The following is a 13,106-nucleotide window of genomic DNA, read 5'->3' as shown; positions in this document are numbered from 1 at the left end:
AAGTGTCTCAGTGAGCCCTGCAGAGCCCTTTCTGACGAAGACACTAATATTGATCAAAATTTCACACATACAAATGTATGACTAACCAAAAAGTGGGCATGTTTGTTGTTGAACGCCGCACTCAGCAATATTCCAGCTATATGACAGCGGGCTGTAAATAATCAAGTCTGGACCAGACAATCATTGACATCATGAGCATCGATCTACGCAACTGGGATATGATGACATGCATCATTGAGCCTGACCACCCGATATCGTTTGTCGCTTCTTACGACAAGCACAGTCGCCTTTTACGGCAAGCATGGGTTGCTGAAGACCTATTCTGACCCGGATCTTCAAGGGTCAAAAGTGGGCTTGACTAACTGAACAAAAATACCAACTAATCACTGACTTACCTTGTCCTCTCGAAGAAGTTTTCGGAGTTTTGAAAGTGCTCGTCTCCTCACATCAATATTCTCATGTTTGATGCCCTGTACCGAGTGGGCTAGCTGTGTTCTCAGGTCGGATTGGCTACAACATGACACAACAACCATGTCATGTATGGCTGTGTCTTGTTATTTTTCGAAGTCAGAGGAGGCAATGAAACATCAAATACAATTCTTGACATGTGTGGATAACATAATTTGTAGATTTAAAAAAAAAATACATTGATCAATCTCAGCTTTCCATGGGGCGTTTCACAAAAAGTTTTGTCGATGTTGATAGTTGCTCATTTTTAAGACTAATTCAAAAGATTTAACTGAAGGTAATCTTGACCAGATTGCGGAACATTATGTTCCATAACTGGTCTCACTGACATTGCAATAAACAATGGTTGAAGAAGAGTGAATTTGATCTTAAAAATAAACATGGGACAATGCCCCAGTTTTGGAATTTGGAATGAAGAGAGATGTTTTAAAGAATTTCATACTGACAATAAATCAATGTGATGTGGGTTTCAAAAAAAAATTGTTGTAATACTCCAAAATGGTCAGGCCAAGACCACTGTGTTGATTTGCCATACATGTAATCTGATACATCTAACAAATATTTTAAATAGCATGTGTATTATCTTTTATATTTCTCTGTCAATTCTAGGGTGCGTTGCAAACAGCCAACCGCTTGCAAGCAATTCGCCTTACAACGGGGCACTAACTTTTAGCTGGTTACAATTGTGCCAATCACTGGCAGTGGTCGCTTCATTCTCAAACCTAAATGGCAGCTGACGAAAATTTTAGTTTGACAGCGGAACAAGAAAATCTGGACTCGTCATTGAGCCTCTTCTCTTATGTTCTTGATTAGGACGAAGCAACCAAGCGGTAGTCGCACCACCATTTTGAATGAGTGCGCAATCGCTTTGAGTTGCCGCAGACACTGGTTGAGCGATTAATTTGCTTCATCTAAGCACCTCAGGGCTTGCAACGTGCTCCTCTTGATTGTATTAAACTTCCATATATCTGATTGAGTGAATGAATGAGTTGTGTTTGACACTGCTTTAAACAGTACTGAAGTGTTCCTTCATATAATCAACTCACCTTGAGGGTCCATCAGCATATTGTTTCAGTACCGCATTAGCATCACTCAATTCGGGGACGTCGGGGAGGAAGTACACCTCGTGGAAGTGATGGTGGAGGGCTGACCTGCAGCCAGAGCAACCAGATGACATACTCTTAGATCACAGGCAGTAAGATGACATACTCTTAGATCACAGGCAGTAAGATGACATACTCTTAGATCACAGGCAGTAAGATGACATACTCTTAGATCACAGGCAGTAAGGTCACATACTCTTAGATCACAGGCAGTAAGATGACATACTCTTAGATCACAGGCAGTAAGATCACATACTCTTAGATCACAGGCAGTAAGATGACATACTCTTAGATCACAGGCAGTAAGATGACATACTCTTAGATCACAGGCAGTAAGGTCACATACTCTTAGATCACAGGCAGTAAGATCACATACTCTTAGATCACAGGCAGTAAGGTCACATACTCTTAGATCACAGGCAGTAAGATCACACACTCTTAGATCACAGGCAGTAAGGTCACATACTCTTAGATCGCAGGCAGTAAGATGACATACTCTTAGATCACAGGCAGTAAGGTCACATACTCTTAGATCACAGGCAGTAAGGTCACATACTCTTAGATCACAGGCTGTAAGGTCACATACTCTTAGATCACAGGCAGTAAGGTCACATACTCTTAGATCACAGGCAGTAAGGTCACATACTCTTAGATCACAGGCAGTAAGGTCACAGGCAGTAAGGTCACATACTCTTAGATCACAGGCAGTAAGGTCACATACTCTTAGACCACAGGCAGTAAGGTCACATACTCTTAGACCACAGGCAGTAAGGTCACATACTCTTAGATCACAGGCAGTAAGGTCACATACTCTTTAGACCACAGGCAGTAAGGTCACATACTCTTAGATCACAGGCAGTAAGGTCACATACTCTTAGACCACAGGCAGTGAGATCACATACTCTTAGATCACAGGCAGTAAGATCACATACTCTTAGACCACAGGCAGTGAGATCACATACTCTTAGATCACAGGCAGTAAGTTCACATACTCTTAGATCACAGGCAGTAAAATCCCATACTCTTAGATCACAGGCAGTAAGGTCACATACTCTTAGATCACGGGCAGTAAGGTCACATACTCTTAGATCACAGGCAGTAAGGTCACATACTCTTAGACCACAGGCAGTAAGGTCACATACTCTTAGACCACAGGCAGTAAGGTCACATACTCTTAGATCACAGGCAGTAAGGTCACATACTCTTAGATCACAGGCAGTAAGGTCACAGGCAGTAAGGTCACATACTCTTAGATCACAGGCAGTAAGGTCACATACTCTTAGACCACAGGCAGTAAGGTCACATACTCTTAGACCACAGGCAGTAAGGTCACATACTCTTAGATCACAGGCAGTAAGGTCACATACTCTTTAGACCACAGGCAGTAAGGTCACATACTCTTAGATCACAGGCAGTAAGGTCACATACTCTTAGACCACAGGCAGTGAGATCACATACTCTTAGATCACAGGCAGTAAGATCACATACTCTTAGACCACAGGCAGTAAGATCACATACTCTTAGATCACAGGCAGTAAGATCACATACTCTTAGATCACAGGCAGTAAAATCACATACTCTTAGATCACAGGCAGTAAGGTCACATACTCTTAGATCACAGGCAGTAAGGTCACATACTCTTCGATCACAGGCTGTAAGGTCACATACTCTTAGATCACAGGCAGTAAGGTCACATACTCTTAGATCACAGGCAGTAAGGTCACATACTCTTAGATCACAGGCAGTAAGGTCACAGGCAGTAAGGTCACATACTCTTAGATCACAGGCAGTAAGGTCACATACTCTTAGACCACAGGCAGTAAGGTCACATACTCTTAGATCACAGGTAGTAAGGTCACATACTCTTAGATCACAGGCAGTAAGATCACATACTCTTAGATCACAGGCAGTAAGATCACATATTCTTTAAACACAGGCAGTAAGATCACATACTCTTAGATCACAGGCAGTAAGATCACATATTCTTAGATCACAGGCAGTAAAATCACATACTCTTAGATCACAGGCAGTAAGATCACATACTCTTCGATCACAGGCAGTAAGGTCACATACTCTTATATCACAGGCAGTAAAATCACATACTCTTAGATCACAGGCAGTAAGATCACATACTCTTAGATCACAGGCAGTTAGGTCACAGGCAGTAAGGTCACAAACTCTTAGATCACAGGCAGTAAGGTCACATACTCTTAGACCACAGGCAGTAAGGTCACATACTCTTAGATCACAGGCAGTAAGATCACTTACTCTTAGATCACAGGCGGTAAGGTCACATACTCTTAGACCACAGGCAGTAAGATCACATACTCTTAGATCACAGGATGTAAGGTCACAAACTCTTAGATCACAGGCAGTAAGATCACATACTTTTAGATCACAGGCAGTAAGATCACATACTCTTAGATCACAGGCAGTAAGATCACATACTTTTAGATCACAGGCAGTAAGATCACATACTCTTAGATCACAGGATGTAAGGTCACAAACTCTTAGATCACAGGCAGTAAGATCACATACTTTTAGATCACAGGCAGTAAGATCACATACTCTTAGATCACAGGCAGTAAGATCACATACTTTTAGATCACAGGCAGTAAGATCACATACTCTTCGATCACAGGCAGTAAGGTCACATACTCTTAGATCACAGGCAGTAAAATCACATACTCTTAGGTCACAGGCAGTAAGATCACATACTCTTAGATCACAGGCTGTGAGATCACATACTCTTAGATCACAGACAGTAAGATCACATATCGTTGGATCACAGGAAGTAAGATTACATACTCTTTGATCACAGGCAGTAAAATCACATACTCTTAGATCACAGGCAGTAAGATCACATACTCTTAGATCACAGGCAGTAAGATCACATACTGGCAGACCACATACCGTTAGATCACATACTGTCAGATCACAGACAGTAAGATCACATACCATTAGATCACAGACAATTAGATCACATACCGTTAGATCAAAGGCAGTAAAATCACATACTCTTCGATCACAGGCAGTAAGGTCACATACTCTTAGATCACAGGCAGTAAGATCACATACTTTTAGATCACAGGCAGTAAGATCACATACTCTTCGATCACAGGCAGTAAGGTCACATACTCTTAGATCACAGGCAGTAAAATCACATACTCTTAGGTCACAGGCAGTAAGATCACATACTCTTAGATCACAGGCTGTGAGATCACATACTCTTAGATCACAGACAGTAAGATCACATATCGTTGGATCACAGGAAGTAAGATTACATACTCTTTGATCACAGGCAGTAAAATCACATACTCTTAGATCACAGGCAGTAAGATCACATACTCTTAGATCACAGGCAGTAAGATCACATACTGGCAGACCACATACCGTTAGATCACATACTGTCAGATCACAGACAGTAAGATCACATACCATTAGATCACAGACAATTAGATCACATACCGTTAGATCAAAGGCAGTAAAATCACATACTCTTCGATCACAGGCAGTAAGGTCACATACTCTTAGATCACAGGCAGTAAAATTAGATCATACACAGATCACATACTGTTAGATCAGACAGATAGATCACAGACAGTTAGAACATTTACATTCCATTTCCAAACCACATATTATATCATCATCATTCTGACTATTAATAACCTACCTGTTTTCAACGATCATGTATGTGAATATATCTGCCACTTGTTTTGGAAGTTCATGCAGCAACGGCAGCAGTGTCGCCACAATCTGAGACAGCATTGTCCCCAGAAGGGGCAACTCAAGGCTGGAATGTTCAAACAGACATACATCACAGTGAGCCACAATCTGAGGCAGCATCGTCCCCAGAAGGGGCAACTCAAGGCTGGAATGTTCAAACAGACACACATCACAGCGAGCCACAATCTGAGGCAGCATCGTCCCCAGAAGGGGCAACTCAAGGCTGGAATGTTCAAACAGACATACATCACAGTGAGCCACAATCTGAGGCAGCATCGTCCCCAGAAGGGGCAACTCAAGGCTGGAATGTTCAAACAGACACACATCACAACGAGCCACAATCTGAGGCAGCATCGTCCCCAGAAGGGGCAACTCAAGGCTGGAATGTTCACACAGATATACAGCACATTGAGCCACAATCTGAGACAACATCGTCACCAGAAGAGGCAACTCAAGGCTGGAATGTTCACACAGATATACATCAAAGCTGTATACACACATCCTGACTACACAAAGATGTTTGAAATATTTTCAAGAGTTCTGTTTAAATTCAGTTAATACTTTCAGTGAATTGTCCCCAAGTGGCAAATATTCAATATCTGCTTGAGATGACGACAGACTGATATAGATGAATACCCTACTTCAAGTGTGGGTTCTTCACCAATACTTACATGTATTAGAACAAGGCTGACACTACTTACCTTCTAACAAAGCCGTTCCAGGCTCGACATGATGTCTCTACAAACTGTCGACCAAGTCTGTAACAGTACAAATGTATGTACATGTGTAGGTAAATTTCACAAATCAGACATTTGACAAATAAGACTATGAATAACATCAGCAGACCTATTTTATTTAAATTTCAAGATCTTCCATGCAGTGTTAGATACGGTTTCAAACACTGAAGTAAAACATCCTGCAAACTAATAGACAAGTCCTAAGTCGTGAGCATTACATTTTGAGTGATATTTCATAATCGTTGACGAATGTAAGTATATGCCAACCATTCAACTTGAACTGACTATTTTGAATAACTATTCCTTGAAAAGACATGATGCCATTAGTCAGTGTTTGATATTTAAAGTGAAAATATGAAGGTTATTATTGTGATTGACGTTTTGAGGATTTTATGTCACGTCATAACAGTCATTCAGGTTTTTAACTTTTGATGATTGTTTTTTACGAATGGGTGACAAGCTGGACAAGCCTGTGATGCTGGAAGCAAAAGGTGATGCTCTCACCTGAGTGTGTTCATCACCTTGTGTCTGATGGAGCTAATGTGCTTGGACCCCATCAGCTGAATAATGGCGATCAGACTCTCCATGGCCTGGGAAACAAACATTCATCACAATCATTTAAGCAAACACCAGATTCATATTTCTTTCTGTCTCCATTTTCTTGGCTAAAAGGGGTGGTTGGGTAGCATTGTGGTAAAAGCGTTTGCTCGTCACGTCGAAGACCCAGGTTCGATTCCTGACATTGGTACAATGTGTGAAGCTCATTTCTGGTGTCCCCGCCATGATATTGCTGGAATATTGCTAAAAGCAGTGTAAAACAAAACTCACTCACTCACTCACTCTTGGCTAAAATGCCAAGATATAGAAAAGAGAGATATATATTAACGTAAATCAATGTATACTACTCAATAGAAGTTAAGGATCACCCAATTCTTTCATATTGGTAATGTTACTCTGTCATGGCATGAGAGATTAACTATTGTAATATGAAAGAATCAGGTGATCCTTAACTTCTTTTGAGTAGTATATATCTTTTACATTCGTTAAGTTTCAATAAAAATTGTCTGTCAATCAGCAATAAAGTTATATTACTTTATTTAGAATAAACCCTATAGACGAAACAAATAATTGCTAGAGGATTGATAAATCAAAACTTATGTCCCAAAATCTTTCATATTTTTACATCTCACCCCTCAAATTACTCTTGCCTTTGTTCCGAGTTTTCATTGTTTGCTTGACGAGTTACACAGAACACAGTAAATAAAGTCAGGACCTGACAAACCAGTGATTGGTTTGAGTTATGTCCCATGCCATGTGGGTAGGAAGACAAGCAGTCAACCAAGTGACTGAGTGTGGCCACGCGAGGCATGGTGTCACCTGTTACAAGCATAGGTGACAGGGGAGCTAACCCAGTATGCCAGCATTTACTGATATGAAACCTCATTTAAGATGGGAGATGAAATTCTGCTAGCCTCCTTACCAGCTGCTTGTCCTCCAGGGGAGTGTTTGGGTTGACCAGCTGGGAGTCGAAAGATGCCAGGACACCAAGCAGACGAGGTTCCAGATAGTCAGCCTGTGAGGGAGGAGAAACAAGGCCAGGTTCACATCAATCTGTGCGATGCATCACTACAGAGCTCCAGATAAGCTTTTGGTGTTGTGGGTATTTTACCCATGCATTTTAAAATCATTGGGTATCAGTAATTCTATCTGGGTATTCAAATTTCTGTTGCACATGTGGGTATTTAAGTTAAATATTTAAAAACATTAGTCATCTAGTCCCTGCAAACTGGTGTCGTGTGGGTTCGAGAGCTTTATAGGACTCAAACATACCACGATACTTCCACAAGAAAGTGTGATGGCAAATGATCGTGATGTAACTGTCATCGTGGAGTTTGGCAAGGTTGACGGAATGCCCGTTTATAATTTCAAAATAAGTTACTGATTTGCTTATTGAATACGCAGGGTTACTTCACAATATTTTGATGATACGCACAAGTTTTATTTTTGAAGCGTATCTGTAATGTTCATTGCATATTTGATACGCTTGGATTTTATTTTACTGTGTATTTCTGCATTTCTGATGCGTATTTTATGCAGATACGCAGCTTATCTGGAGCTCTGATCACTACATGTAGTGCAAGTCCCACCAACTTGTAAACGACTAAATGTGCATCAGAGAAACATGGCAATTCTTTGTTCATTAAGAAATTAAAATGAAACCTTCAAAATATGTATTTCCAGATAAAAATAAATAAGTCTTGGTTCTCAGGCACCGCCCGCATCCACATTTCGTTTATATTTCCATTTTCAACAAGAACAATAATCCTTAAATGTTTCCCGTCTCGAACTCATGACCCAAGCAGAGTATTGCTACAATACTTAAAAACAATGCGATCTAAGATGGCATGCAGTTACTTCCCTTTATATGCGCACTGTTTTACTGTGCATCTTGTGTTATGGTCATGACAGCAATAAGAGACTGTGTGCTTGTTTTGTAGTTTGCAAATTTGGTGTATGAAATTTATGATAAAACATCACTAGACATGATGATTTACAAATTCAATGGTATTTGTGTACTGTATGCCGGACAATATTTTATACGCAGAGACTAAGATTACATTTGTATTTGACTCGTAAAATAAGCCGGAAATATCAATTAGCTGTGCAAACATTTTCTCCCCAATAGATCTATGAGTGTGATTTAGTTAAAAATATACTTCATGTCATGGCCAATATCATTCCTGAAAAGAAATTTCATTATATTGATAGGAAGATGGAAGTCTTTATATCTCTAACGATTAATGTTCGTTTCAAGGCCAGGTCATGGTGAGTTGATGTGATTTGCCAATCAGTTTTTTCACGATTTTGCCAAAATTAATGAAAACAAAATTGAAAGAAATCTTGGAAAAAAGTAATATAATGGATTACAAACGAACGTCCAGATATACAATGAACACTTTTATAGCCAGATAGTGTAATAACAGGACTAACTTGCCTACTTTTGTACAGATTTGTTGACATGCTTCTTGTGATGTTGTGTGCTCATGATAACATCTTCACATTGTGAAATAAAATCAAAGCTCACTGTATGAGTGTATTCTGTGAACACAGGTAGTCCAACGATAGTCAAATACGGTATTCCAGTATTTTACTTATCAAGGAATACATTTATATATGGAAGCCCTTTCCCAGGTTGATTATACACAACCGTTTCAATGGTTAAATGAAGCACAGACAAGACTTATGATTTGCTTGTTGTGTGATGCCTCACTAACGATCCATGCTGTCAGGGTACGCTGACACTCAAATCAACATTTCACCAAGGGTGACCATCAGATCCATCAAATTGTGAATTACAACCAGCAAAGGTTGCCAAGGACCGATTCAAACCTGGAATCCCCACCGGCACAAGCCTTGTTACGGAGTAAGATAAGACTGATGCCTACCATCTGTTCTGGTGTGGTGATGTCCTTGGGTCCTTGGTAATGACCATCGTAAGATGACAGGGTTCTCAGACCATTGAACACCTGGAAGGGAGGGCCACCATGTCATACTTCACAATCAACATAACATTAAAACATTTACATTTTATTACTTTTTTTCAGTAACACCTTTCTTGAGCCTGAAAAGTATATTGAGAGGATCTTGTATCAATAATAATTATTTGAATACAGCATATTTTTTTTCATTTCTTTGATAGGCATTTAGAAGTTGGAGTACCAAGCAAGAATAAGAAATGATGGATGAACAACTTCTTTATTACAATTAAGAGCTTGGAAGAATGGATGTACTGGTCCTCAAGGTTGTTGAGTCGGTTGATGGTTGAGATTGCCACGCCTCCATGAAGACGACGAATAACTTCTTTGATAGGCATTTAGAAGTTGGGAGTACTAAGCAAGGATAAGAATTTATGGATGAACATGGAGAAAGCTCTGGCAATAAATAAAGAAGTTGTTCATCCATAAATTCTTATCCTTGCTTTTCTTTCATTGTCAGCATGGTGAAGAAAAAACATTTTGTTTTCCAGACATATGTTTACCAGATTAACATGAATAAATTTCTTGTCAGTTTCGCAATGAAACAGTGAGTGAGTTTGGATGAACGCCGCTTTGAAGAGTATTCCAGTTATATCATGGCATGTCAGCTTGATGTGGGAGGAAAACCCAAAGTGATACAGATCTTAGACGTCTAAGGGACACAACTCTGTACAGCATGGGGTCCGCCTGTTCCCACTCATAATACTGTTTGTCTCATAACGATGCTATTGTTACTTTCATATTGCTTTGTGTCCCATGCAGTGTTTTACTGCCATGAGTGAGACTGTCTGATATCCCATGTCGTACCTGTTGGTAGTTGGAGCTGAGATGAAGCAGCAGCTCGTTGTGGAGCCGCTGGAAATCGAGGCGGATCAGCTTGCCAAGGTCCATGTTGGCCTCACTCTGGATGAAACAGGAGGACATAAACCAAATATTCCATCTCGATCAAGTCAACCTCACCTATCTTGTCATCTCATTCATGCATCGCTCTTTTAACATCTATATCCCATTCGCACCATATAACTCAGTGTTATAGATTAAGAGAGGTCCTGGGGTCCTTGATGTTTGCTACTCAAGTTTAGGACAGTCAAACACCAATTTGTCAAAGTTGAAGGGACCTACGTAAATATTATGAGTTATCGAAGTTTTGACACAACCGAAAATGATGAATAAAGAAGGAATACACAGGGACCAAGCTTTTACTTTGAGACAACTGCAAGTTTGACACATCAAAGTTAATAAAAAAGGTGGAACTACATCTTAAAACTTTTAACATTAAGGTTATGACAACGGCTTTCATGCCTAATTTTGGACACTGCAGCTAATACCAACCTCCCTTTATGCAGATATTTTGGTATACATATATAGCAGACTACAAAGGACAATCTGTTTTTCCGAGATCATGTTAATCTGGGGTGTGTGGGGTGTGTGTTTGGGGTGTGTGTGGGGTGTGTGTAAGGGTAGGCTGTCCAAATAAAGAGCAGCTCTTTGAATATTAATAGGAGATCTGACTGTGTCATACTTCATGAAGGCTGTACCCACCTGTAGAAATGCCAGAGCTTTCTCCAACTCAGCGGCTTGGCAAAGTCTGACCAGATAGGAGAAGATATACTTCATGTTGTGCACCAGGAGCAGACGTCGTGTCTGGAACATAACAGTCATGTCCTTTAGAGGCTACAAGGATTTGTTTGAAAGAGATACAATGACCAATTGTAAGATAAAGTAGGATAGCTGTCCCTGTAAGTTTCACCTATCACTTACATTGATGTTCAGGAGTGTGGAGATCATCTTCAGGAGGTTCGAGGCAACTGGAGTGGCCTTGCTCACAAGGAACGGGACGATGTGTTTCTCAGATCCCTGAAAACATGGTAACACACGCTTGAACACATTCTCACATTGCAAAACACTTCATAATTACTTGGTCACCGACAAAAGTACCCACTGATTCTAATTTGTCTACAAAAGAATGCAATGTTGATGATTTACTTTACCAGGAGAGGATAAACAGGGTCTGAAGCTGTTGTTGGCAATATTTCATGTCCCAGCAGTAACTACTTGTGAAAATGGAGACACAGAGATATTTCATGGTTAATTGTTTAAGCAAAACTCTATATCTTAATCAACACAGGCACAAAACTGAACAAAATCAACAGTTTTACCGCCAAATGGAAATCGACCAAACTCATAACATATCTGAATCTGAAATTAAATTTTCATTCCATGACCACAACTTAAATGTTTGTCATGATTCTTGGGTTGTAATGTTTCATGAGGAAAGCACACTGAAGTACCACTGGTCTTACTACCCTGGGACATGCTGCCCCACACTTAGCAGAGTTATCTGCCCTAATGCTATGCTAACAATGGCTACCTGCAGGAACATCTTGACATCCTGGTACTTGAGAGCTCTGGCCACCTTGTGTAGAATAACCTCTGGGGTGTTGTCCCCGCTCCCTGTGGCTGCATCATGCATGGCCTCCACAAGAAACTGACAAGGAAAACAAGGCTTTGTTAAGAGTGAGACTTTACCCCCCTTTTTACACAACTACTGTGCCGGCATTAAAAAGGGCAACACCTCCCCCCCCCCCCCCCCCCCCCCTCCAAGATCCGTTATAGTTGTATTATGATTAGACTAAATGTTATCAATAACTTTGTTTTTGGATTTCTTTTCCTAATCCATAGGGTCAATGATGGCTACCTGGCGGCCATATTTAAATACTAATTCAAATGCATTGTACAAACTTGAAACCCTTATGGTAAGAAACATCCCTTCAAATTTTAGCTGAATCCATCAAGCAATTCTTTAGTATAAGATGTAGATCTTAAAAGTTTCAGAACAACACAACAGAAATTGCTTGGTGAGATCCATATCATGTAAGCTAAAAACATCAGCATGCCTACATATGTTATAATCCTCCCGTCATACCTTGCATATGCCTTGTCGGAACTTGCTGAGCAGGTTCTGAGTGCTCATCTTCTTATGATCAGCTATAGCATGCAGCTGAAACATGAATTATGTGAAAATCAAATATTGTCTTTGGATGCTTTCTAACAATACCTGCCAAAGCCATTGTATTCAACAAACAATATGGGCTCACAGTAATATATGTGTTATGTGATATTTGACGGTTCTTTGTTGGACATGATCCTTCCTAAGGTTCCCTTCCCTATTAAACAAGTCAGGAGAGTTGATATAAAGACTTCCCTCTCTCATTGTTTTTTAAGTAAAATAGACTGAAAGTTCAATAAACTAATAACTGGTTAAAAAAAGTTTAATGCACAGATTGAGAGACAAAAATTCTTTCATCCAATAACACACCATTTATTTTAATCAGTTCATATTGCAATGAGTAAATATGAAGGTAAATAAACAAAACTTATTTTGTATTGTATTATATAGGCTTATAAAGAGGGGAATACTGTTTCATCAAATAAAATTTCCTGAGGGTTATTTAAACCCAGAACAAATTTATGTTTCTGCCATGTACTACAATTAAAAACAAACGGTGATAGAGATGTATTTGTGTGCATTTATC

At 39.9% G+C, this 13,106-nt stretch overlaps 1 protein-coding gene across 6 annotated transcripts in view; it reads right to left on the bottom strand.

Moving 5' to 3' along the window:
- Nucleotides 1-13,106, bottom strand: part of LOC124142375 (serine/threonine-protein kinase ATR-like) — a 75,209-nt gene that overhangs the window by 32,231 nt on the left and 29,872 nt on the right. For all 6 annotated transcript variants that reach the window (XM_048399722.1, XM_048399725.1, XM_048399737.1 and 3 more), the window contains 12 exons: nucleotides 12,497-12,571; nucleotides 11,942-12,058; nucleotides 11,332-11,427; nucleotides 11,113-11,214; nucleotides 10,378-10,473; nucleotides 9,481-9,561; nucleotides 7,515-7,607; nucleotides 6,539-6,624; nucleotides 5,999-6,055; nucleotides 5,245-5,364; nucleotides 1,515-1,619; nucleotides 396-510 (listed from right to left, as the gene is read on the bottom strand). In XM_048399722.1, coding sequence (XP_048255679.1) covers nucleotides 396-510; nucleotides 1,515-1,619; nucleotides 5,245-5,364; nucleotides 5,999-6,055; nucleotides 6,539-6,624; nucleotides 7,515-7,607; nucleotides 9,481-9,561; nucleotides 10,378-10,473; nucleotides 11,113-11,214; nucleotides 11,332-11,427; nucleotides 11,942-12,058; nucleotides 12,497-12,571 — 1,143 coding nt within the window. The remainder of the gene's footprint in view (nucleotides 1-395; nucleotides 511-1,514; nucleotides 1,620-5,244; nucleotides 5,365-5,998; nucleotides 6,056-6,538; nucleotides 6,625-7,514; nucleotides 7,608-9,480; nucleotides 9,562-10,377; nucleotides 10,474-11,112; nucleotides 11,215-11,331; nucleotides 11,428-11,941; nucleotides 12,059-12,496; nucleotides 12,572-13,106) is intronic.

This window comes from Haliotis rufescens, unplaced genomic scaffold, assembly GCF_023055435.1.
Source record: "Haliotis rufescens isolate VD_foot unplaced genomic scaffold, xgHalRufe1.0.p SCAF_1, whole genome shotgun sequence".
NCBI lineage: Eukaryota > Metazoa > Mollusca > Gastropoda > Lepetellida > Haliotidae > Haliotis > Haliotis rufescens.
Note: the sequence above shows the minus strand (reverse complement) of the source record. Positions and strands in the feature narration are given on the sequence as shown.